Source organism: Lonchura striata, chromosome 2 (assembly GCF_050655825.1).
Source record: "Lonchura striata isolate lonStrDom1 chromosome 2, ASM5065582v1, whole genome shotgun sequence".
Lineage (NCBI taxonomy): Eukaryota > Metazoa > Chordata > Aves > Passeriformes > Estrildidae > Lonchura > Lonchura striata.
Window position 1 is genome coordinate 106302356 of NC_140704.1, and position 26329 is coordinate 106328684.

Genomic DNA, 26329 nt, shown 5'->3' on the forward strand with positions numbered 1-26329 from the left:
GTCCCTTTGCTATGCACCTTGCTTTTCTTCCAGAAATGTACCTGCTATATATCTTCCAAACTGGAGATTTTACGTGCAGAAGTAATGGCATGGGACAAAAAGGATCCCAAAGCCAAGGCCCACAGTGGCAGCCAGCAGAACAGCCCGTTTAGAAAAATTGCACTAGTGTGCAAGAAAAGTGCTGGCTTCCAAGGCTAACTGGATGAACTGAAAATTCTTGCCTAAGTCAAAAAGACCCACCAAATTTCAAAACCTGCTTAAATCTAGCACTTGAAGGCATGATCATTTTATGGTATCACTTTCAGAAACAAGAATGATAAAAGGCAAACCAACTCAGGCAAATACTTTGCTGCTAGAAATTCCTGCCCCTTCAGTGTGGTGACATAACAGATAAAATTAAATTACGTTAATTTCTGGTTAACAGAGCCACTTGGGAGACAGTCTTGAAGGGTAAAGGAGTCCAAGAAGGCTGGACATGCTTCCAGAAGAAAATCTTAAAGCTGCAGTAGAAAGCCATCCCCTCGTGCTGACAGATGAGCTGGCAGGGAAGAAGACAGGTCTGGCTAATCAGAGCTTTGGCTGAAACTCAAGAAAAAAATGTTTGTGACCTTTGGAAGAATGGGCAGGCAACTAAGGAGGACTACATGAATGTGTTTAGATTATATAGAGAGAAAATTAGAAGCAACAGGGCCCAGCTGGAACTGAGTCTGGCTATTGCCATAGAACACAATAAAAAAACGTTTCCATAAATATATCAGCAACAAAAGGAGGGCTAAGGAGAATTACCACCCTTTATAAGATGGAGGGATAAACATAGTAACGAAGGATGAGGAAAATGCGAGGGACTTAATGGCCTCTTTGCCTCAGTGCTGAGTAGTAAAGCCAGTTGTTCTTTGGGTATCCAGCACCCTAAGCTGTAAGACAGGGATGGGGAGCAGAATGAAGCCCCCACAATCCAAAGGGAAATAGTGAGTGACCTGCTACAGCAGTTAAGACTCACACAAGTCTACAGGGCTGGATGGGATCCAAGGGTCCTAAGGCCACTGCTGACTGTGTTCAATGGGCCACTTTCTGTCATTTCAAATCCTGTGTTTAGTTTCACAACAAAATAGACATTCAGGTGCCAGAGTGTCCAGGAAAAGGCAACGTAGCTGGGGGAGGGTCTGGAGCACAAGGCTTATGGGCTGAGGGACAGCCTATAAGCAGGTTCTTTAGCCTGGAGAAAAGGAGCCTCAGAGGGGAAGTTATTGCTCTTTAAAATTACCTGAAAGGAGGCTATAGCCACGTGGGGTCAGTCACTTCTCTGAAGTAAAAAGTGACAGAAAAGGAGGAAATAGCCTGAAGTTCCAATGAGGAGGTTTATTTTGGGTATTTTAACTTCCAGTCCTTTTTTTTCCCACCTTCTTCTCATTTTTCTTTCAGAAGCACCAAATCTTGACATTAGTTGTGTATCTCTGTTCTGAAGGAGCAGAGAAATCTAGTGAAAGGTAGATTTGACTGTCACTATTTCTCTAGCACACATAGGACAACAGTGCATAATTCAAGATGTCCTGGTAAGCCAGTGGTTTCAGTTTTTTCTGTGTTGCGACTATTAGCCATGATACAAATTTCCAGTGTTCTTATTTTCTGTTCACTTGGGAAGAAATTACCTGTTAACTCACTGGCTGAATTCATTACAGTCAGGTTAAAAGGTTAGGATACAATCAAATATTGTTTGAGTCTCCCAACAGATATGAATTTTAGTTTTGGTAAAAGACACAGTGCTAACTGGACATAACACAGTATCATAAATTTACTGTAATAAATCATCACCACATGGAAGTCAGTGGCAAACCACCCTTCAATGACCACAATCTATCTAATAATTTCAGTATTTCATTATTTCTCTGATTTGAGAAAGTCAAGAACCGCACTCCCCTCCGCACTATCTCAGAGCAGCTGACACTCCTGTGATTTATGCTTGCCATGCTCGTACATTTATTTTGGCCATCATGAAGAACCTGCCAGGGACTAAAGGACCTCACAGCATCTGATGAGTTTAGTGTAAAAAGATTTTTGGGCTCAGTGTTAGAAGGAAGCAATCCCCACACACTCCCTGAAGAATAGGAATGGCCTCCCTCTAACCAGGGCTTATAAAGAACAGTGATGTGCAAACACAGTTGTGTCAGTGCTCATCTTCCCCTTTTTTTTCCATCCTGTGATCCTTGATGGTTGTGCAGACCATTCAAATAGACCATTCATCATGAGATGCTAACATAGGTTGGGCTGACTGCTGAACTTCCATATGAGACAAGGTAGCAGCATGAATAACCTTTTTTCCCTCCTCCCCTCTTTCCATATTCCACCATTAATGCCTGTTGGGTGGAGCAAGGGCATAAATAAATTGGTTTTGATTAATATAAAAGCTGTAGAGATAAAATCAGGAGATAAAACCCTCTTCATAGTATAATGTATGGAAAGCAAACAGGTTTCCTGAAAATTTTATGATTTCCAATGAATTATAAAACACATTCAAGCACTCAAATAAATATGCCCTTAAATGCAATAGTTTTTAATTTTTGGTACAACAGACTGAGATACCAATCTGCCTATATACAAACAGCACAGAATTACAAAAAGAAAGTTTATCTAAGTCAAATTTCTTAATTTTTATTAAATTCAAAAACTGCAGGAAAAAATCACAAGTTTCTAAGTACAAATAAAAACAAATCAGCTAAAATAAAATGGTTGTCAAGTTAAAACCCACTTTCCACAGTTTTCCCTTCCCTGCTATTGCCCACAGTATTATCTGAACTCCTAGAAGCGCTTTAGAAATTAATTTTATCTTACCAATAGGATAGTAAACTTTAAGTTTACTATTTTAAAAAGTGAACTGTTTAGGCACAAGGTGGCAGAAGACATAAGCACAAATATCAACCACGCTTTCCTTAGTTTTTCAGTAGAAATTCAGATGTGCTACAGGCCTGCTTGGCATTGAATTCAGAATGTCAGAGCTTATTCAGTGAAATAAGTTTTTTTTTTTTTTTTGTGTGTGTGTGTGTGTGTGTGAACAGTTTGTTGTGTCTTCTTTTTCTCCCATAAAACAGAGAGAATCTGTTTAAGTCAGTGGTATACTTTAGTGCTCAGTGCCAGTTCTGGCTAGAAGAGTGGCAAAGGAGACAAAATGGGTTCCAGCACCAGAGAATGCGAAGTAGAGAAGCTGTAGTGTGAAAAAGACTGGTTCATACTTGTGTTGTCAGTGTAACTAATAGTCTGGCGACCACCTGCTAAGACAGCATGACAAGCAGTCACATGCTATTTGAAGGTATCAGCTGGGCCAGGTCATCAGCTGCTCTCCCAACAGAGCAGTGACCAAGGTGAACAACTAATGTCTGCTGCTTTTCCAACTACACCTAAAGGAACTGTCAAACAGAAAATTAAATCATAAGACAATTAACACAAGTGTTGTTTAATATTCCACATTCTACCTTTTACCCATCATTTGATACTTGCCATTCTAATAACAGGTGCAGTTCCACTGTCATTCATAAATACAAAATTTTATTTGCACTTCATTAGTTTAGAAAGACCACAATGTTTTTCAATACCACAACATTCAGGACACACCAAGTTATTCAAATATGTATCTACTGATTTACCACAGCTAAACTAAACAGTGCATTTAATAAAAGATATACCAAAGATATAATTCACAAGTTCATTATCAGACAAAATCCTAACACAGTATTTGCTTGATGGGAATAATTTCCACCATTAGGAAAGAAAATAATTTTACCTTAGGTTCCCTTTCCCCATCCCTACAGATGTCCAGACAAAAAATACACATATATATTCCTTGACACAGGAAAATGTATCATCTTAATTTCTTTTTTTCCTCAAGAATTTGTCTAGGACAGCAGCATTGCTTTTTTATACTTCTTTTAGAGTTTGATATATCTCCATTCTTTTATTGAAACTTAATGATTCTTGTAACCAAATTTATGTTTATGCAGAAAATTATATATGCTTTTTCAAAGTGCAATCTTAGATCTGCACCAGGTATGATGTCTTGGTATACAAAGAAAGGGTGCAGCATCAAACAAAATAAATAAAAGACTGCCAAAAATTAAACTTAGCTTTTCAATAAATCCAGTCAGCAGAGGATGCTACAGCCAAAAAAGTTTTCACTACATTAAAAGGAAACATAATGCTGATTATGGAAGCTTTGTACATAAAGTCCTCTGTTTTTAAAAAATTTGTCTTTAAAATAGTTAGCAAAGCACCATATACTTATCTTCATACCAGAAGAGCTTCTGCCTGCCTGTTTATAATAACAAAGAACTATAACAACATTACATTTATGTCAAGAATAGGTATAGATTTAATTTCTCCTCCTCCTCCTCAACTGGATGTGTGGCAAACCCCCACCGACTGTACAGTATTTATAACACTGGGGCAATGAACGAAACATTGTGAGGGAGAGGGGTAATAATTAAATGTTATAGTTGAATCCTACATAGGATTGTATATTTGCATATTTACAAGTTAGTGTGTAGCTCTGACTCGAATAACAAAGTGCAACGAGAAACTGCCAAATGATTGTAGTGCAGAGTAGTACAGATACTTTCTTTACCCTCCTGCTCATATTTTTCACTCTGGAGAAAATAAAAAGTCAACAGCAACGGACATGTGGCCTTGGAGGAGGCAGTTCTGGTGGGATTTCTGGCTCTGGTTGCAGGGACAGGATACTGTTGGACAACTCACTTCTTATAACATCCAGTGGCATCTTAAAGAAAAGAAAAATCACCTGTAAACAGTCATCTACATAAAAAGAACTCATTTCAAGAGTTCACTGACAGACAAAGCCTCAATTTCAGGGTATTTTGGGTCTTAATAGTGAAATGCAATGGTCAGCAGTCTGTGAACTGCATCATGCCCACTATCTATTATCCAAAAAGTTTATATGACAATCTGTACTTGTTCTCTGTCCTCCCAAGCATGTGCAGTCATTATTTAAACACTGACCATTCATGTGACCAGAGGAATACTACCACCTCAGTATTTTACCTTTTTCAGAATGTCATCAACAAGTTTTAGAAATATTTCATCCACATTAAAATTATCCTTGGCACTTGCTTCACAGAACCGCATCCCAGTTATTTGCTGTGCAAACTGATGGGAGAGAAAATAAAATAACTCCATGAAGATACATGCAAACAGCAACAGATAGCAAATATATCTTCCTCATAAAACCTTAAAAAAAATCCAAACGTAGAACTTTCCCCAAATCTGAGATGGAAGTCTAATTCAATTAATAATTCTGAATCTGCATGGTACAGAAAATATTGCAACACATAATTTTTGCTTAAAATAAGTTTATTGGAAAAGTACTCTGCATTTTTCCAGACTTAATTTATGTATTCAGTTGACACGTATTGCTGCAGACTGCCAAAAAGGAAGAATTTCTCAAAACAGCTAATCTCAACTTTACAATAGTACTGTGAAGCAAATATCTGAAAGAAGGCACACAAAGATTTCCTGACTAGAGATCTCCATTTGTGCTTCAAGTCTTCACTATGTCCCCTTTTAGAGCTCAAAAAGGAGTATCCCCTACACTACTGGTACAGTGTAAACTGACTTGTAGATTACTCTTTCTTTAGACCAAAGACAACACTACTCCAGCAGGAGCACTTAAAACTGCACATTACATACAAACACCACATGGGTTTTGAGAGACCACAACCATCACTCTCAATATGCTCCCTGCATCCAACAGTTTGAACAAGAGCAGCCACGGACCATCAGCAGCAATGCCACAACAGCTTTGCCTCTAGACCTGTCCTTACCTTCTCTCCCTGCTGCCGAGTAATCTCTCGATCAACTTCACAGTCCAGTTTATTTCCAACTAATAGAAGCTCTGCATCTTCTGAAGCATACTGCAATTAAAACATTTCTAATTAACTAAACCTAGAAACGTAAGATTTTGTAATGCAAACACAGTACAAAAAAAGGGCAATTCCACTAATAAATAAGGAACCACACTGACACACTTTATAGGTAAGTGCTCTTCCCAAACATTATTTCAAAAATTTTCAAATTTTAAATTCAATTTTTAAAACATGATTTAAGAACTAGCTGCTCTAGTTTATCTAAGAATGAACACAATGACCTTATTTCACAGACAGGAAACCAACTCCCATCCCCCCATTGCAAAGGTAAATGAGCAATGTTACAGATTTTCACTGACACTTCTAACTGGGATAATTCTAGTTCAAGAAAGCAGGAATGGACAACTATTTTGCAAGCAAAACACATCAATGTTAAATCCTGGCTAAAAGTAATCAGTGAAAGCATCTGACAGTAGCTTATTAATCCTAAACACATGCTGTAAATTCTTTTGAGGGGAAAAAATCCTTGTTAAATAAAGCATATAAAAAGAAAATACTTAAGGCATACCTTATCAATCATTTTCATCCATTTTGGTAAATCGTCAAATGTTTCCTTCTTGGTGATATCATACACCAAAATAATTCCCTTGGCACTTCTGTAATAAGCTGAGGTAATGCTGTTGAATCTCTCCTGACCTGCTGTGTCCCTAAGAAGCAGCAGCAAACAGTGGCACAAATATTTCACCAATTTGCAAAGTAGAGAATAACTTTGTTTACATTTTAATAATAACACTCCCACATTCATTAGAGACACTTCCATATGTGTGAATTTCAGGAAAAAAAACCTGGAGCAGTACTTTCAATCATAAAACGTTTTCATATTAGAACTATTTATCCCATACTAACTTCACCAAGAAAGGCCACCAAACATTTCTATGTGTGTCTGAGAGTGAAGCTATCCAATGAAAATGTACCAGGAGATAAAGCTGGTTTTGTGTTATTTGGTGTGTTGTGCGTTTTGTGGACTTTTGGTTGGGTTTTTTTAGCAGCCCTGAAAAAAATGAAAAAATAAAGGAAAAAAATGGATACATGCTTATTAAACACATCCACACACCCAACTATAAAATGAGCAATGCACTGATCAGTATCATTTGAGCTTTCAGACACTTTTTGGATCAACCACAGCAATTCAGCCATGGTTCTAAAACTACTGCAAAACCTACTGGCACAGAAGTGAACGAAAAGAGTGAGCAATAACTAAGTGGTAAAACTTCTGCACTAGAGACCTGACTTTCACACTTACAACTATTTATCTAAGGTGTGCAAGTAACATTTCCATCCTCACTGTCAGCACTTTAGGTATTTCAGACAGGGTGCATTCACACTGGAGAATAATTTCCAGCAACGAGACTAAGTCACCCATATGGCTTCTGTTCCAAAGTAGATGAGACAGAAGAGTTGTTTTTTATTGCACCATGAAAACTTTTGAACTGCTTTTAATCACATCATCAAGCCTGCCTAGGGAAGATTTTTTGACAGTTATACTAAAAAAATAGTTGGTACATATCCTAAGTCTTAAAATGTGACTTGTATTTCAATTGATAGGTTATATGCTGCTCCAAAGTGATCAAGCATTTGTTGCTGGAGTACAGCTCCCAAAGTCAATGTACAATTTTGAATTTTCACTGTTAGAACAAGTCAAAAGATGGATCAAAATTAAGAGTAGGAGGAAATTAATTAAAAATTAGGAGGGAGGAAAATTGTGTGCATGTGTGTTGGGATTCGAGACTTCGAAATTAATCCTCTTCAACAGTCACATTTTAGACAAAAGGAGGAGAATGAATTTGGGAATGAGATTAACAATGGAGACCTGAAACACTTGTTACAAAAAAAAAACCAAAAAAGTCACATTCACAAAATGCCACATTGATTGTCCTGAAGATTTAACTCCTTTAAGGTTCTATACACAAGCAGTAGAATAGACTACCATAAACCTATCTTACTCTGCATAAAATCTTTAGGAATTTCAAGCAAGTTTCAAAGTGAAGTATTATTAACTTGCCCCTGAAATTGCCACAAGTGTACTTGATAGCAACAAATATTTGCTAGTGATTTTACAAAGTAAAGCAGAGTCCAATAGAAAAAGATTTTCAAGCTCTGCTTCATAGCCTGTGGGAAAATAATGACTTATGCTTCACTGCAAGCCAATGACACTGCAACAAAGGGCAAAAAAGAACCAATTCATATTTCACCCATTTTTGTTTTATTTTTATTCAAATCTCACTCTCAGAATTTCAGAATTACATTCATATAAACCTCTGGGACCCTACAGAAAATGAAAACAGGTAGCCTGTTTCAATAAGGTCAAGCACCAGTAGTATTGCAGACCAGTTTTAGATGGTTAATTGGTAGTATTCTTTTCACTAATGAGGCATTTTTTGTAAAGCCATACAAGTTCTGGCAGCTGAAATTATATATATATAACATTAATCACAGCAAGTAACTCTACATTCTTTTCCATTACTTTTTTATTACAGTCAGATTCATTTTTTGGAAGGTCCTTTGGAAGTTCAATCTGTTAAAAAATTAGTAATTTTACTATGAACCGTTGATTTTCCACATATGGATAACACTGCTCTAGTGCTTATGAACAGAACTCTCAGAATAATGACCTTGCAGAGCAGCCTTGTGTCATCTGTTGCTAATCCAGCCTACTGATGAAGTGTATTAGGGGTGGGGTACCTTTAGTTCCATCATTCTGAGCACAAATAACTACATGGCAGGTGGAAGGGCACATCTCGTGGGAGAATACACCAATTCTATCTTTGTTCAGAGCAATGGGAAAAGTTGCTTTTTGGTTTTGTTTGTCAGTTTAGTTTTGCTGGCCAGTCTTTCCCTCTTTTCTGTGCCCCTAGTGGAAAAGAGAAATAAAGAGGGTATTTCAGAGTCACTTGTCTGTGCCTTCAGGTAAAAGCTAAGGACCTTTAGCAACTCCATCATGGGGTACCAGATCACTGAGTACATACATTATAAAAACAAAGGAGAAACAAACACTAATGCTCCACTACCCTCCCTGAAGGCAGTCATCAGTGCACTGGATAAGTAGGCCGTGAAGAGAACTATGCAACATTACAAAACTCTCCCACTCCAGCTGTCTCCAACCCCACACTTTCCCAGCCCTGCTGAGTGCTCTATCTCCAAGTCCACCTGGTACTATCAGCTTATCCTCACTCCACAACATCCTCAGGCTCTTTAAAAGTTTACAGCATTCCTAGGCTGCTGCACTCTGTGCTCCTGTTTGTGTAGGTCCTTCACCCAAATGTCCAAAAGTGACAACCTAAAGTCTGGCTTGCTGCCTGTTTGGGACAACCACATGCTGTGGCCAGTTCAGAACACCCATGGACAGCCTGGCTGCTCACTACCTATACTAAATGGCCAGATGACCACTGGCTGTCACCTGGTCATGCCAATTCCAGTGCATTATGGCTGACTTTCTTCGCCTTGCTTGAAGTCACTGACTCCCCCACACTTCACCTCTCCTCCTGTAGCAGGTGGAAATTAAACCAGTCAGCAGGTGTCTGACTGTGAGCGTGATATTCTAGCCCTTATTTCCTTTGAAAAGTGGAAGAAAGTAAGCTGAATTTGCTGTCTCTAACATTACCCTTAAATTGTATTAGTCTTCAAAATGTAAGGTGAAAGTTGGAAAACTATTTCTGCAATAAGTAAGTTTAAAATGCAATCCCAGGCTACCTAAGTAAACTGCAGTTTGAATACCAAGTTGATCTTTAGCATGGAAAATCTTGTCTTCTACTAGGTGCCATCATACTTTTCATGAAAATGTGCAGCAAATTCTTCCAGTGTTGAGAAAAAAAATTACCACCCCTAATGCAAAGCTTACATTAAAAGCACATCCAACTTTAAATGCCTTCTTCTAATGTGCAGGGCTGGAAAAATTATTCTTGCTATACTATTTTCATGGATGCATTCACTCCTGCAGTTTGAGTATTTTAGTAAGGATAGCTATTGAAGCACTAGTGGAAAGCTGGAAGAAGGGATGACCACTGTTTAACACTCATGACTTTCATGAGTGATACCAAGTGCTACTAGTTCTTTATTTGCTCTGGTCAGAATCAACACTATAGCAGAAGGCAGTTCAATTTAATTCCAATTAAAGTAAATTCCAGAAGTTCATATAAGAAGTTACTACAACTTAAACAATGACTTGGCATAACTGAAAAAACTGAAAGATTACTTTTTTTTTTAATGCTAAAAGTAGTTTTCTTCTGTTGATTTTTTTTTTCCAAGAAAGTTTTCTAAATGAAAAGCATTGGTCTTTCTAATCTGTAGTCAGAAATATACAGTGTATATCCTCAACCAGCTATAATCTGCAATGAGAGAATCCAATGGCTTGACTGTTTTTTGCTTTCCAAACAGAAACTAGACATCACTCCAAAAATACAAACATACAACAAACAAAAGCAAATTAAAAAAAAAATAACATAAAGCCCATTTTCAAGTGTTGACTTGTCATGTTCTATGGTAGACTGCATAAAACACAATACAAATACAGTTAATCTTAATTAAAATATCTTTGGATAATTTATCTTTTACATGAATGTTCTCTGTGTCTATCCAAACCAGTTGAAACAAACACATGGACAGAAAACTGTCAAAACTGTCTCTGGCTCTCTAGTTAAATTAATTTTTTATGAGTAGCGGTGTAAAGTGGCAATAGAAGTAAAAATATTTTGAAACTTGCATAAAAACTTAACACTAATGTAACACTTTCACTGCTCTATGCTTCTATGGAACCTACAGGTAGTATTTTAAAAAATGCTTTAAGGTAATTTTAAAGGTTAATTCAGCTTGTCAAACAGATTTTTTTTCCTCCCATGAACCACAAATATATTTAAGATCTTTTATTATAGAAAAAATTTCTTTCAGAGGTACTGAACCAAAGAAACAATGTTCTTATATATTCTAGAACAGGGACTTTCCAAGACAACTGTCTCTTAAAAAACAGAGCAGGCAGAATGTGAATTTTTTATTAGAATGCATTGCTTTAAAACACCTTCAGAAGCAAATGAAGCTTGTTTTGTTCCCAAGTCTCTGGCTACCTTGAGCATTAAACCTGTAGAGGTATCAGAGAACTCCCTTGGCTACCCAGAGAGGAACTGGGTTCAGTGGCAGGGCAGCACTGCTTCCCACAACCAGCTCCTTTCTTTCAGAGGGGAAGCTGGAAGTGACTGTCAGCTGTTTGTGTCAGAGACTGCCCAGATTACTCAGCTGAGAGGGCACAGTCAGACACCTTCCTGTCCTGCTTCAAAGCATCAGTAAGGGGTTGCTATTATTGGATCAGTTTTCTTCAGCTTTGAAGAAGCACTGATTCACAGATGCTTGGATTTACCTGGACACTCACACTATCCAGTAGTTCTGGTTACTCTACTTCAAGACTTGAGTTGCATGCAGGTATTACTTCTCACAAGACACAGGAGCTTGTGTCAGCCTAGAACTGCATGGCAGAAGCTGATTTACTGTATCCTAACACTTTTGGCAACCCAAGCGGCACCACTACCTGTTCCAGGTAGCATGAAAAGGTCGATACTCCCCTGTGTCCTCAGTGAAGCTCTATCATTGCATCATGTAAGGAGTAGAAGGCTGTTTCCTGACTTGAAGTCAGGGAAATCAGGGAAGCAGGGACCAGACAGGAAGCTAGAGGTGAGAGTAGATGCCTCTCTGACCCTCAGGGCACAGTTTCCCATTATGAAAAGAACACAAGAAAAAAGTCCTTTTGTATTCTACTAACAGCAGCAGGTGTGAAAGCTGCTTTCAAAAGGATGTCCTGCACACCTAATCGCTAGAAATATTCAACATTGTACTGTTTTAAGGTACCTTTTGATAACCTCAAGTGGTAGAGCTTTGCGAAAAACACTCTGCTGATAGTGGTTAGGGAACAGACAGGTCAAATGACCATAAAAATACTGAATTAAACGTTTTGAAAACCATTCTTGTTTAACTCTAGAAGTAGAATAATCAGACTACTAAAACAAAAGCAAAATTTCATGCTTTGAAATGTAACTTTAGTCATTTTAAGAAAACAGGTAGGTGTAAACTTCAGGAATTATCTGTTCACTGAATAAAACAGGTCGTTTTTGTAGTAAAGTTACTGCAATCAATGTACATAACACTACCAGGAAGTATGATGCAGCCTAAATTCTATCACTATGTAGGTATGAAAGGAGACTGACTTTTGATCAGCCATGCAATTGAAGTCTTCATTTCTAAATTTCCTTGATTTGGTAAACTGCTCTCCTCTTCAACCTAACAACTGGAAGTACAAGAAGGAGCTGAGGGACCTGGGGTTATTTAGCCTGGAGAAGAGGAGGCTCAGGGGAGACTTTGTCAATCTCTACAACTGCCTGAAACGTGGCTGCAGCCAGGTGGGGGCTGATCCCTTCTCCCAAGTAAATGGGGACAGGATAAGAGGAAACAACCCCGAGTTCCACTAGGGGAGGTTTACATTGGATACTAGGAAAAAAAAATCTCTTCACCAAAAGGACTGTCAAGCAAAAGTCATACTTATCTAATTACTTTTCTGAAAAACCTGGAAGTATGCCAAGGTAGGTTTAAAGATTAAGTATAAGAACAACATTTTAACAGCCACTGTTGAAGAGAAAGTGAAACTTAGGAGCAGGATGTCATGTTCATGAATTTTATCATATTTTAAAATATTATCTCTTTACATTGTGTTTTACTTGCCATTTTAGTAAGGCTTCCCATAGGAGTAATTATCACATCTTAGCAATCTATCAACTTTTAAATTCAATTTTTAAAGTGTCCTATATCCTACTAGCATATTCTCAATATGTGGAAAATAATGGTTTAAACATCTCTTTTCCAAAAGTCTTCACTCCTATAACGTATTTATTCAACATGGGAATTTTTTTTATAAACTTAGTACATTTCACAGTAAGCATATTAGGTACACATTAGCATCTCCACATCAGAATTTTTTGTTACCTCTGTCAGCTCCAGCAGACCCTGGCTAACAATTGCTGGCTCAACTGCCAGTCTTGTGGTCATAGGTTTCCAAAGAGGGACAGATGAATGAAGACATGCCACTAACATTCAAGTGTTAGGTGACTGATGAGACCAAAGATGAAGCAGCAGTTAACTCAGAGGGAAGCAAGACAGACACATGGTGTGACAGACAGAATTGATGGTGACCTGCCAAGAGGAGTTAGTAAACTGAATTCACTGCATCCATGTAGTTCAGAAAGAAAAACTACTAGAATATCCCAAAAGTGTAATAAAAAGAATATTTAGAGCTTCCCCCCGCCTATGGATTGTTAGCAGCTTAAACAGTTTAACTACAATGCTAATTATGCATCACACACTGTTAATAAACCAAAGCTAAGCTTCTACATAGTAGTATGTAAGATTAATGTATAGAACATAGCTGGTTTATTCTCTCATTATTATGCTTATGTATTGTACTACTCTGCAAAACTTCTAAGCAATAAAAATAGTATTAATCACTAACATGGAGAACCATTACCAGAAATCATGTAGCCTACTGCAAAAAGGAAGAATTTAGCTCAGACATTGACCTTTCTGTAGTAGGACATCAGTACCAGTAAAGGTAGAGTTTTATTTGCATGGGATTGCTTTATTTTTTTAGGGTGGATATGATTTACTTAAGTCTTGAATATCATTCACTTTGAAGTTATTTAAAAACAGTGTCAAAGGAACAGCACTGCCTATACCAAGCTTCAGAAAAACAGTTACGAGAATACTTCACAGTTGCTTTACAATTGCTGTTACAATGAAGGTCAGTTTTAATCAGTCCAGAAAAATAAAGAAAACAAAATATACTTTCTCTTGCATCTATTTAACAGTCAACTTTTGTTGTTTGTAGAACTCCTATTTCTTATGTAGGTGATGTCATTCTTCCAGGAAAAGCGGCTCAAGGCCTCTGTGATGCATTAATATTTCAGTAATTACATTCATGCCCTACTTCTAACTTTATCTCTCCTTCTCCTCCTTTTACCCTCACAAAAATCTAAGAGCTATGTGGTTTGGTTTAAGTCTTGTGGGAATGGAGGAAAGGAGTAATAGGGTAAGAGCTAAACCAGCTTAGAACAGTTAATAGTAGTATTAGACAAGCATATTAATTCATGCTAGAACATAAAAATTAAAACATATTGCTGGTTGCATGTTTGTTTTACTTACCAGATTTGTAATCTAATTTTCTTTCCTCTTAGCTCTACTGTTTTGATTTTAAAATCAACACCTATAAATAAAATACAGTAAACAGAAAAGGAGGAATAAGAAGCAAAAGTAATGAGGGTGCAATTTTTTTTTTTATACTTTTTTTTTAGATCAACTTGTAACAGTCTGAACAAGCAGAAGGGTTTGCACCACTACATTCAGCTCAGGAACATCATGAGGATTTGACAACCACTAAATAACTTGTGAGCCATCCAATTCGGCAGCATCACAACATAAACCTTCCACTTTGTGCAAAATTTCCAGCAGCAGTTAAACCCAACACAACAGTAAAACAACAGGCTCAGAATGATTGTTTCTCTCCTATTCACCTCGACTGTCAAGGACAAGCCTGTTCTACTTCCAACTGGTACAGATGCCCCGGAGGCATGGAGCAGAACCAATCCCTCCACATCAGTTTTGCTGTTTGTGAAGCAGGACCAATATAGGTGTGGCTTCTAGGATGGATGCTTAGCATGTGTAATGTGCTGTAGTAAAGTGCTAGAATTGAGGTTGGTTTATGAAAAAGTTTATCAAGACTGTAATTTTTAAGTCCTATAAATTAGAAAACTTCTTATATTCAAAGAGGGTATTTGACTTTTAAAATTTATTTTATACCTGTATGGTACTTTCATTGATCATCTCAAAACTCCAGATGCATTTTGAATGCATGCTAAATATCAAAAATAGAACCAGGAAGACTTTGTTAAACAGAAAGATTTACCTTTTATAAAAAACTAATGCTGGCTAGCAACACGTAAGACATACTGTGGTCAAACAATACCTGGACACAAAAGATTACCACCTTAACTACAAAAATGTATCAGGGAATAAATGTCCTTGAATATAATAGATTTGTAGATTGTGATCCTGTTCATTTTAGGATACATTTGTAAGAAGATTTTTGCTTCAGTTCATCCTTCTACACATCATCCCTCCTAACACAGCTAAATCAAAAAGGGAGAAATAAAAAGACATGAGAACATGGTTCAGACCTGTACAGTTAAAACTCACACAGAAGTGTAGAAGCATAATGTGTTGCAAACACTTTTACCATTTCAAATACAATTGTACACTAAGAACAGGGATGAAAGTGAAGAGAAAAAATGGTTTTTATTTTCTCTAACAAAAACGACATATTTTCCCAAAGACTATCCTTGGTAAAAGCTGAGTGTCCCTGCTGATATTAAGAATTGAGATTGAATTTAAACTTTGACAGAAAGGACTGAACTTGGCCCTTATGTCCATATTTTTAGTTTGCAGAGCAAGTGGACATTTTTCAGCCAGATTAAATAAATGGAAGGATCACTGACCTTCATTCTCCTAAACAAATATCCCCTCTAACAGCCTACAGTTGCACATTGCATATTGATAAAAGTAGTGTTCATCACACCATGACATTTGTCCTCATTCTCCATGACCTTAATAGTTGCTAGCACACTTAATCACCAATTCTTGGAGAGATATTCAGGACATGATGCCTGTACTTCACTTACACACACGTACCTCTTTCAAACCCCAGAAGTTAACATGTTAAACTGATTTGTACTAAGAACCTCAAAATCTTTAATGCCAATTTTCAAGTGTTCATATGCAAATTGATAAAAATATTCAAATTATTAAAATTTCAAAGAATTTATTAATCCTAACTTCAAGAAATATTTTTGTACACTTCTGAAAAGTGACTGTCTTAGTGCAAAAGCAGAAGAGAAATGATCCAGCTATGTTCTAGTATTCTAAGTGTGTGAAATGAGACTTCTCATAATTCTATTCTAATAATATTTGTAAAGAAACACACATCCATTTCCACACTTATAAGCCTTTTCTCTATATAAATGCATTTAAACTATAAAATGCAATTGTCTTAATAGTCATAGCTTTGTCTATGAGATAGAACTTTACTTGTAATTGCTTGCCTCAAACCTCTCCTGTCTTCAAGGAAGTTTGAATATAACTGCCCAGCCATCTCAATTCCAATTCCCCATCCTGCCATTCTGTCATACAGGACATACTATATGATTTGCCATTCATTTGATGTTAAAAAAAGTCTAAATCATCTCTGAGCCCAAGCTGAGTGTTAAAACCACCACAGGGATTTCATGTAAGTTTCAATAATTATAACATAAAAATATTTTTATTTTTATAGAAGTGGTTTATAAAACCACTGCAATCTTATACAAAACAAAAAAACAAAAAGCTTTTGTTATATTAAAAAAAAAAAACCCAAAAAACTATGGAGAGAAAATCCAACTGTTGTAATAAACCACATTTTCAAATGGGACTTCCTGGGACTAGAAGGTCCAATATATTAATAAAATGAAGTAGAGAAAAGACAACATATTAAAGAGATTGTTTCAAAATAAATAATATGTCAACAGCATTCTTAGTTTAAAGGAAGAGCTTTCTATTAATCATCTTAAAGTTGTACCATGAGATATTTTCCTACTGTGAAATTTTGCAAGGAATGATACAAACAAGTAACAGTTTTGGAAAAGCAGACAGAATCTTCTATAGAATTGTTTGAATCACTTAAGTCAGACAGAGTGCCAGAACTCTTCAAAGGTTGCTCAATTACGTTTTATAATTAGTAATGCTCTGCAAGCATCAACACAATACCAAAAGCTTCGTGTCTGCCAAAACTGAAGGAAAAAATGTGGCATCTTTCCTTTTGCACACGAAGAAACAAATTCCTAAGCCTGTCAGGTTTCATTAGTCTGCTTCACCATAAACAGTCCAAAGCCAGCGCTTCAAGTTTACATACAAATTAGTAATTCAATTAAAACAACAACACAATAATTTGTTTTCCACTTCAGTTTCAAATATTGCATTGAGTTAAGAAAAAGGTCAATGAAAGAAATTATTTAGCTTGACACATGTTAATGGAAATACCAAATGAAAAGTTTTGCTATCCATACAATTACGCTGGCATGGTTTTATATATAGTTCAATAAAATAGAAGAATCAACAATTACTGTTGACACCTGCATTAAATCTGAATAACATAGCTTATAAAAAGAAAGGAATTTAAAAGGTTCTCTTTGGCTGTTACAATACCAGCAAACTACCAGTGGTTTGCATGCTACCCACCTTGCATGTAAAGGCTGCTGGGTTAATTGTCAGTGAGTAACAAAATATACACATGCCAGGAAACCTGACAAGTGCATGTGCTTATGACCATACTGAAGCATGCCATTTGCCAGGTCACAGTGATGTTAGGGGAAACAAAAGGCTCATTACAATCTCCCATCCCATTAAAAAGTCAGCTTTCTCTACACATCAGGCTTGCATGGACAATAGGCAATCAGTAATATTCCAAAATTATTACACTCTGACAACTAGTAAATACAAATCACCATCTCTCTTTTTATGGATTTTATAGATTAAAATAGTATGTGTTTTGGATGTCACATTTTGACTCCCATGTTTTGCTGGAAAGGCATTTTTCAGGAGTCCAAACAAACATCCTACAAAAACTAATGAAAAAGGCACAAAAATACAAACCTCAGCCTCTGGTTTGGGTTTCTGATTTTGCATTTATTTAAGTGTTTGAACGTATATTAGTTGAGCTTGCCCTGCAACTTAAAACTGCAAAGGAGCATTTCTCCTCTCCCCACAGGCTAGACACATGTTAAACACAGCATTAAGGACAGCAACACTAACCTGGTGTAACACAAGTTAAGGATTTGCAACATTATATTTAATGTGCACCATCCTTGTTAGTAGCACATGAACTTTGGATGAAAAATTTAGCTTGTGCAAAGAACATCTATTACAACATGGGCTCAACTGAAGCTATGCCTCCTCTAGGAAAAACAAAGGGCTACCAGGACAGAAAGGTTTAAAAGTATTTTAAACACACAGCCAAATAACCTGCCTGCACTCTTTACAAAACTAAACAGCCTTAAAAGAAAGAGAACAGAGACTCAAAACAGAAGCACAATAATGAAGTTCTAGATAAGGGCAAGTCACTGAGGATGACATTTCTTGTCAATGAACCAAACTTGCGACTGTTTCAAACTTGAGACTGAAATCCTACAAAAATGAAGCCTAGCCCAGAACTGACTACAGTATACTAATTTCTCACCCCAAACAGAACTAGAGCTTATCTGCCAAAGCACAAACTGAAATACACACAACTGGGTACAGCCTTTCTCTTTAAAGCTAAAAATATTTGTTTAGAAATAAAATATTAAAGAAGCTTCTTACTATGTATTTTATGTTTAAATTTATAATCTTTAATTTCCGTTCATAAGAGACAGAAAAAGAAAGTCGAAACAGTTTTGCTTAATGCACACAGAGTGACCTTTCAGTGGCAAGATTTCCTGGTAACAAAGTTAATGGAAGAGCTGGGAAAATAGATGCAAATAGAGCACAAAAAAAACCCCTCTAACTAAAATCAATTCCAATGGATTCAATTTTCAGAGGCCTATTAGTGATTTGCAACAAAGTAATTAAATCAGTGAAAGATAATCAGACCATGCTTAAAGAAACACAGTTAAAAAAAAATCAGAGGTTATTGCCAATTAAGCCTTAAAACAAACATATATAACGACTATGACAGGTTATTGAATCTGGTCATCTGACACCATTATGCCAAAAAAAAAAAAAAATTTCTTACTTATTCTACATTTGATAACTGAGATCACATGAGTTTTGAGGTAAAAACCATCTTTATTACAAAACATCCTGTTTACTTAAACCTATCCAAAAACTGCCAAAGTCAATGAAAAGATGCTAAAGAGCGTGCCTTCTGATTTCCATCATCTTGCTTGAGAGGGGGGAAGCAATCAACAACAAAGGGCACATAGGGAGGACAGGAAAAGATTACAGAAACTGTTACAAAGAAAAAATACCCCAAACCATTTTGTCTTATTTTAACCAAACTCTAGGGCAAGCACTTAGTTCTTAAAACACACCAAAGTGGAAATTCCTCTTTCAAAATGCACATTACAAATTTAACAATTTCAAAGAAGAGATCTGGAATAATATAGTGCTAAGTCAGATTTAAGTATGTTTAGGGATTATTTTAGAGGCAGGTAAAATACGCTGTCTGTAGAGCTTCAAGCACGTAATTCTAGAACGATTAACATGGAGACATTTGAGACTGCTTGCCTAAAATAAAAGTGTACCCATATCTCAGCTGGAAAATGGGCTACAGACTAGAATGAAACAGACTCCAATTTTCTGGTCAACAACTACCTGACCTGAAGGGAAAACTGAATGGAAGAAGAAAGGTTATTTTATGAGCAACATAACCCAGATTTTTAGACAGCAGAACCTATAAGCATTTTGTTTTGGTATCAAGTTTCCCTCTCCTTGGGATATCAGCAGAAATAAGTTGTAAAAGTGTTGCTAACCAACTTCCAGAAGTCCCTGAGAATCATATGGCCCTATTTTCTTTTTTTTTCCTTTGCAAATGACACGCTCAGCTGTTCACAGCAGAGACTGAGTCTGACAGCTGCATTCCAGTCTCCTTGCAAACCTAACTCCTCATTTGACAGCATTCAAGTGGCCTCTTTACTCTGCCTGTTGTTTTATTTGTGTATTCTCATATATGTCCTGGCTAGGGACTACAAGGCTCTCTGACAGTCCTGTAGTGTTGATATAACAGATGGCCTGAATATTTCTATCAGCTGAAGTTAAAATCTAGTTTACAAATGAAAAAAAAAAAAAAAAAAAACAAAACCAAAAAACCAAAGTTCAACTTCAAATTTACTCTTTCTTGTAACCTCTTGTTAATTAAAAACCCCATACCTTCACAAAACCCTATTCCTAAACCCTAATAATTTATATTATCTACCTACCTTTTCCTGTTTAAAATTACAGTTTTGCTCACTTATGAGGATTAAAATCATTATGCATAGCAAACCATTGCTGACTATACCAAATGCTGTAAAATACACGTTGGCAGATCTGGGGCAACAATGACTGGCCAGGTGTTTTCACTTGCTGGAGCCTCTATGTTGTCCATCACAAGTGACTACACTGCTCCTAAAGGCAAAAGGTAGCTTCTGGGGGACACAGGCTTCTGTCATACTTTGCACCTCCAGACAAACAAGGAAATTCATACATGCTCCCTAATTTTCTTAAGGTTTTCTGTAAGACAAAACCATTTTTCTCTGCAAGTTTCTGCTCCTCGCTGTTTATAGTTTGGCAAGAAACTGCAGCACACCATTAACAAGGTATTGGTATGGTTTATTTACACTATTCTGCACTAGTGAAAAAGCTAATACATAAAACCAGATGTATTAACATCCTGGATATGCAAAAGTAAGAACAGTCAATTCTCAGAGAATTACTTATCCCTCATCAAAACTTCCTTCCTTTTTTTTAATATAACAGCATAAATTTCTCACGTTAAGAGCTATTTCTTGATTAAAGCAAGAGCATCTTATTGTTACTTTGTCATGATGTGGTAAACTAAGAAACATCTATTTCTACTTTCTTCCCTCTCCCCACACCAAGTAAGCTTTCAGTGATATCTTACTGAAGGGGGGGGGAAATGTTTAAAGAAAAATTAAAATGAATTATACTTGTCAGAGAGCCCACAGGTACACACAAGTGTATCAAAGAAAAGAATGTTATTTTAGTTGACTCAGGATGATTTTCTGAAGAATTTTTATAGGTTGTTTTTCATCTCAGATTGCATCAAACTACTAAATTTATTTTTAAGCCATATTTTTGATTTACTGAAAAAAAATCAAATTATTAGTAAGCCACATACTATGTTTACAGTGCCTGTGAGAATACTGAATAGGCAACTAAAAAAACTGAGCAGTAACTTAGCGAGCAGCTCTGAAAAATGACAAAAACTTTAAAAGCGAGTAGTCTGATACTTTTAAGTGAAAAGCATTATGTTATGTGACAAGCTCATGGGAATGAAACTGAACATTTATGTTGTTAGCCCCCATTTTTTTAAGGATAATGAGAATGAAAACAGGTTTGAGTTGTGACAGAAACTCCAAACATACATATAAAAAGGTATATATGTATATATTTGTATACCATATATAAATGTCTATATACTAAACACAGAGGTTGCCTTACTTAAGAGCATTCTGATAGAAGACAAAGCTAAAGTTTTCACTATTGCTACTGTTCATTTGATGGACACTAGGAATTTTGCATGGACATGGGTATTTTAAAATAAATAATAGGAAAAATACCACTTGGAAGGAAAAGCTATGGACCTCTGTAAATCTCAAGAGTTTCTGACTTCCATACCATTTCACATGAAGGTGAAACAAGGTCAAACAGCACTTCTGTGAAGTCAAAGGAGTCTTGCACCACAAAGCATTTACATGCCACTGATCTGGATCCCTCAGGCCTAGAACAGATCACAGGTCACTAAATTCCCATCCTGATCCACAACAACCCTTCCCATTACAAGCTCCACTATCATTTTGCTTGTAAACAAGGACAGAGAAAGCTTTAGTGTTTACTACATGTGACACTTTGGTTTCTTATGAACAGCTGCTAAAACAGCCAGCAATGCACAAGGCACATAAACTGCACTGGCATTATCAAAGGCAAGGCCTCTTCCCTGGGATGATTTTAGACCTGGTGGAAAAAAGCTGAAAGATAAGACAGGGTCTCAAGAGACTTCACATACTGAGCCAGCACATAAAATAAAAGCTGAGGAGCCCAACTTGATTTGAAGTACCAGGACAATCAGCATCCTAAGAGGAGAGTAAGTGCAGGGCCTCATCTTTGGGAGAGCAGGAACCTCAGGTTCAGAGATAAAAGTCAGAGAGAAGTGTAATGTCTGCAGAAAAATTAGATTGACAGGAAATACTGCTAAGTACAGGATTTCTGTAGATCTGTCATGGAAGAAAAACAGCAGGGAGACTGGGAATGAACTAAGAATTGGTGGATTAGGTAGGACATACAACCATGAGATGAGCAGTAGCTGGACAGATGTTGGGAAGAGAACAGAGGCCATTGAATATTTAATAAAGGGACTCTGATGAAAAAGAGTCCCTTTAAAAAAAATATATATTAATATATAAATTTAACATCATGGCTTTGGAGATCTGAATAAGAATGTATTTCTTTTAGGATAAGAGCTAGTTGAGGCAGGATAACGAGGTGGAAGAATTAGAGGCAAACACTTTCTCCACCCCCATGCTTGAATCTTCTTACAAATGTAGCAGTGAGTATTTATCCACTACCCTTGGAAAGATCATTCTTCTTCACACCATATTTGGTGCACATTTTTTTAAAATTGTCAATTCTGGAAAACCTTCAAGTGGTAGCTTTGGATTCTGCTCCTGTGTGAATAATGCAGGCAACAAATAAGAAATGAAGATCAAATTTTACTTCAAAAGAAAAAGTATAGATTTGTGTTTGTTAATAAACCTAATATGACCCCAATATTACCCCTGAACAAGTTAATATCCCATTATAGAAAGACAGGGGATTTGATACTGGCATGGAAGGAGTAATTTTACCTTCTTTAAAAATCAGTAAATATTTGAGCATATTGGGTATTCTCAGTGCTATGTAAATAGCAGATTTTAGGAGACACAATATTCCATGTAACTAATATAATGCCCAAAATAAATACATCAAAAGAATTTTAGATCAACAGCACATTGTGTGCTGTTATGAATAATAATCTGCCAAGCTATTTTTGAACACTTTCAAAGAAGTTCCATATCTGAGCTGAGACCGAAGACATGTTGATGTGTTTTCATTACAAAATTTTCTTTACCAATCTGGCAATGTAGTCTTCTTAAATTAGCATTTAAATACTGTATCTTACTTAATTGAATCCATATCTTCCCTTTCCTGCAGAAATGCTCCACTTTTCTATAACATGGCACTATTATCAGCACTTAGGAGCAGAAGACAGAAAAGGTCTTTGGACATGTTCAGTTCTGCCACTGTCAGAGGAAGTCTTCTGAGTAGCCTCTGCTTTCATACAAAAGCTGAAGGTACTAAATGTTGTTCTTTTTGTCCTATACATCCACAGGTTTTAGTATAAAAGCATGAAAGTAAGGCTGAGACAAATAATACCAAGATGAGGAAGTAAATATGTATTCTAGCATTCCATTTTAAATACAGCTTTGTTAATACAACAAAATGCAGTTTTTTGGTTGGTTACATGGCCCTTTCAAATTTAATCTCAAGATATCTTCAGTTCATGTAACTGGATCAGTCACAGCATTTTCACTGATGTCTTAAAACACATTCGCCACTTGCAAATTCTTGAAAACCACTGCAGTTAAGTGGTGACAAAGAGCTTTATGACTTCAACTGTGTATTAGAGGCTGAACTCAGGTTGTTTTGGAGTTATTTTCAATCTATATGAAATGTAAATAGCAGAGGTTACTTTTTCTTACTTTATAGTGCAAAAAAATCAGAGTACATGCTGACTGTGAAAAGCTCCTTCATTTAGCAGTCAAAAGATCTGGGGGAATTTCAACAGCTCTCAAGTTTAGTCTGAGGACCTTGAAAAAAATGCCATTACTATCAAATCCTTCTACATCTATTTTGGCACAAGTTGATTTCCCTATGCTGCTTTATGTTGGCACATTTTGTATAACAAACATTACGTAACCTTCTGTCTAGCAGCATATCACTACTTATTTCCTGTTTCTTCCCTAAAATAAGGAAGCTTCTCTACTTAAATCATTGTCTCAGTTATTTAGGAAACCAGTTTTGTTGAAAAGACACCATCCTGGAAGTCTGGACTGGGGTCTAGACCACCTCCCCTCACTTCCCAAGATTCACAGCAGGAAACTAACTCCAGTTACAGAGAGCAGCCCAAACTTGACTGAACCCATAATGTGGGTCAACCTAAACAAGATGCAGGAGAGTTAACATCAATGTCTAGACCTGGCAAATTTATAAAGAATACTATTAATTGTATTTTAGTTGTACTATAAATTCAATTAATCTGTTAACCTGGACAAGCCATCGACATTTCTTCATTACAACACATCCCTTGAGTAGTAATGCCTCTAAAACTGTCCTTCTAACACTTCTACAAGGTTAAGTCGCCAACTTCAAACCAAAAAACTTATCAACATAACAGTGCTAATCTGCACTACCAGATCTGGATTCTTAGCCTAGGAAAGAATTAAATAAGTGGTAAAACACACTTTAAAACAAAAGTATGAATTACTGTGCTTCATTTTGTTTACAGGAAGATAATTTTGGGTGGTAATAACTCAGCTTCTAAAAGGCAATACAATCACTTTTCATCAGATGCTTAAATTCCCTCTACATTCCAAACTACAATTAAGCTAAGCATACATATTTTCCAGTGACACAGACTTTAACAACCACCTTGCTGCAATACTCAAGAGTTCAACTCCAAGGATAGGACTCTAATAACAACGCAGAATAACTAGGTTGTTTTCCTCCCTTTACACACTTGTGTATTAAAAGACAGCAGGCATTAAATTACCTCAGAGACTCGCACAGATGACTAAATCATGAATAAGACAGTACAGCACGGAACTAGGAGCTTGCTCTCTAGTTAGCTGCTTAAAGAGCCAAACACGCAGTGTTATCAAGAAACAAAACATTAATCTCGGATCTAACATCACAGGCGGGTTCTCCACGAAGCCATAGCAGCCATCTGGAGTTAATCTGACTGCGGTCTGGAAGAGTAGTTGAATAACACTTTGGAAGAGTACACAGAATACACACTGCAACTTTTCGACTCCTGAAATACTTCTGTCTCTTTTCATGCAACATTTAAAACTTTAGCACAAAAACCTGCTTTACCAACCATGCCTAATTTTTTTCTTTAAACTGCTTGCCGTTAGCAAGGCTGAAACAGGACAGCCAGCAGCTTCTCAGAACTCGCAAAGGTAACTAGGACATCCACGATCTTTCCAAGAAGAGCTCTTGGCGTCTGGCACCAGCCAAGCCCCTGAGCTTACCACGGCCCAGGAACCCACCCGGGCACATCCAACCCCTCTGCCCCGGGCAGGAAGGGGACGGGGACCACGGCAAGGTCTGGGAGGGAACGCCAGGCCGGCGGGGAGCGGGCCCAGGCTCGGGGAAAGGCTCGGGGAAAGGCGGGACAGGGGCCGGGGAAGGGCGGCCGCCGCACCGAGACCCGCGGTCCCACGGCCGGGCCCGGGAACGCCCCTCCCCCGGGACGGGACGGGACGGGACGGGACGGGGCGCGCTGCCTTACCCACGGTGGACTTGCAGGCCTCGCAGAAGGTGTCGTCGGTGAATCGCTCCATAAGGCTGGTCTTGCCCACCCCCCGCGACCCGATGATGATCACCTGCAGCTTGAAGTCGGCCGGGCGCGGCGGCTGCTTCCTGCGGCGGGACTGCCCCCCCGAGAGCGCCGGCGACCCCGCCGCCGAGCCCGCCCCGAGCTCCAGCCCGCCGCCCCCCGCCCTGCGCTGCGGCAGCCCCGAGCCCGGCTCCATCAGCGATGCATGCGGCGGCGCCGCGCTCCCTCCCCGCCCTCCCCGCCACCGGCGCCGACCACTGCGAGGCACGGGGAGGAGCGGGCAGCGAGGACGAGACGCGGCCGCCGCCCGGCCCTGCCCGAGGGGAACGGGAACAGGCGCAGGAACGGGAACTGCGCTGCCGGGAGCGGCGCGCCCAGGCCCGCGCCCGCAGCGCCCTCTGCCGCGCCGGAGCCGCGGCCGGGCCGAGCCGCAGGGCCGGCCCCGGAGCGCCCGCCCGTCCGGCCCGGCCCGGCCCCGGCGGCGGCTCGGGAGTGTGGCTCCGGGGTCAGCCTTGCCCCGGCCGCCTCTTGGCGTGACCCGCAGCCAGATCTTACTGCGAGCTCCCAGTGGGAGCTGCCTCTGCCGGGACGGAGAGGTCTCCATGCTCCTTTAGGGATTGGAGTATTGCTCTTACGAGTAAAGGCTGAGGGAGTTGGGCTTGTTTAGCCTCAAGAAGAGACGACTGAGAAGGTGTGTAGGGAGGGGTCCCAAGAAGATCAGGCTGTTCTCCTTGGTGCTGAGAAATGGGACAAGAGGCAACGAGGGAAGCGGATGCGCAGAAAGTTCCACCTGAACGCGAGGAAGAATTTTTCACTCTGCAGTGACCGTGCACTGGAACAAGTTGCCCAGAGGGATGTGGAGTCTCCCTCAGTGGAGATAATAATCAAGACCGCCCTAGACACAATTCTGTGCACTGTGCTGTAGCACGACCCTGCTTGAGCAGGGAGGTTGGACCAGATGACCCCCTGTGGACCTTCCCTACATGACCAA

At 38.3% G+C, this 26329-nt stretch overlaps 1 protein-coding gene across 1 annotated transcript; it reads right to left on the reverse strand.

Annotated features, from left to right (window-relative positions):
* Window positions 1-2530: 2530 nt before the first annotated feature.
* On the reverse strand, window positions 2531-25661 carry RAB12 (RAB12, member RAS oncogene family). The gene is made up of 6 exons (XM_021525178.4): window positions 25291-25661; window positions 14100-14160; window positions 6436-6574; window positions 5826-5915; window positions 5047-5151; window positions 2531-4765 (listed from the first exon to the last, which is right to left on the reverse strand). The coding sequence occupies exons 1-6, from the start codon at window positions 25532-25534 to the stop codon at window positions 4652-4654; spliced, it is 753 nt and encodes a 250-aa protein (XP_021380853.1). The 5' UTR covers window positions 25535-25661; the 3' UTR covers window positions 2531-4651.
* Window positions 25662-26329: the final 668 nt, after the last annotated feature.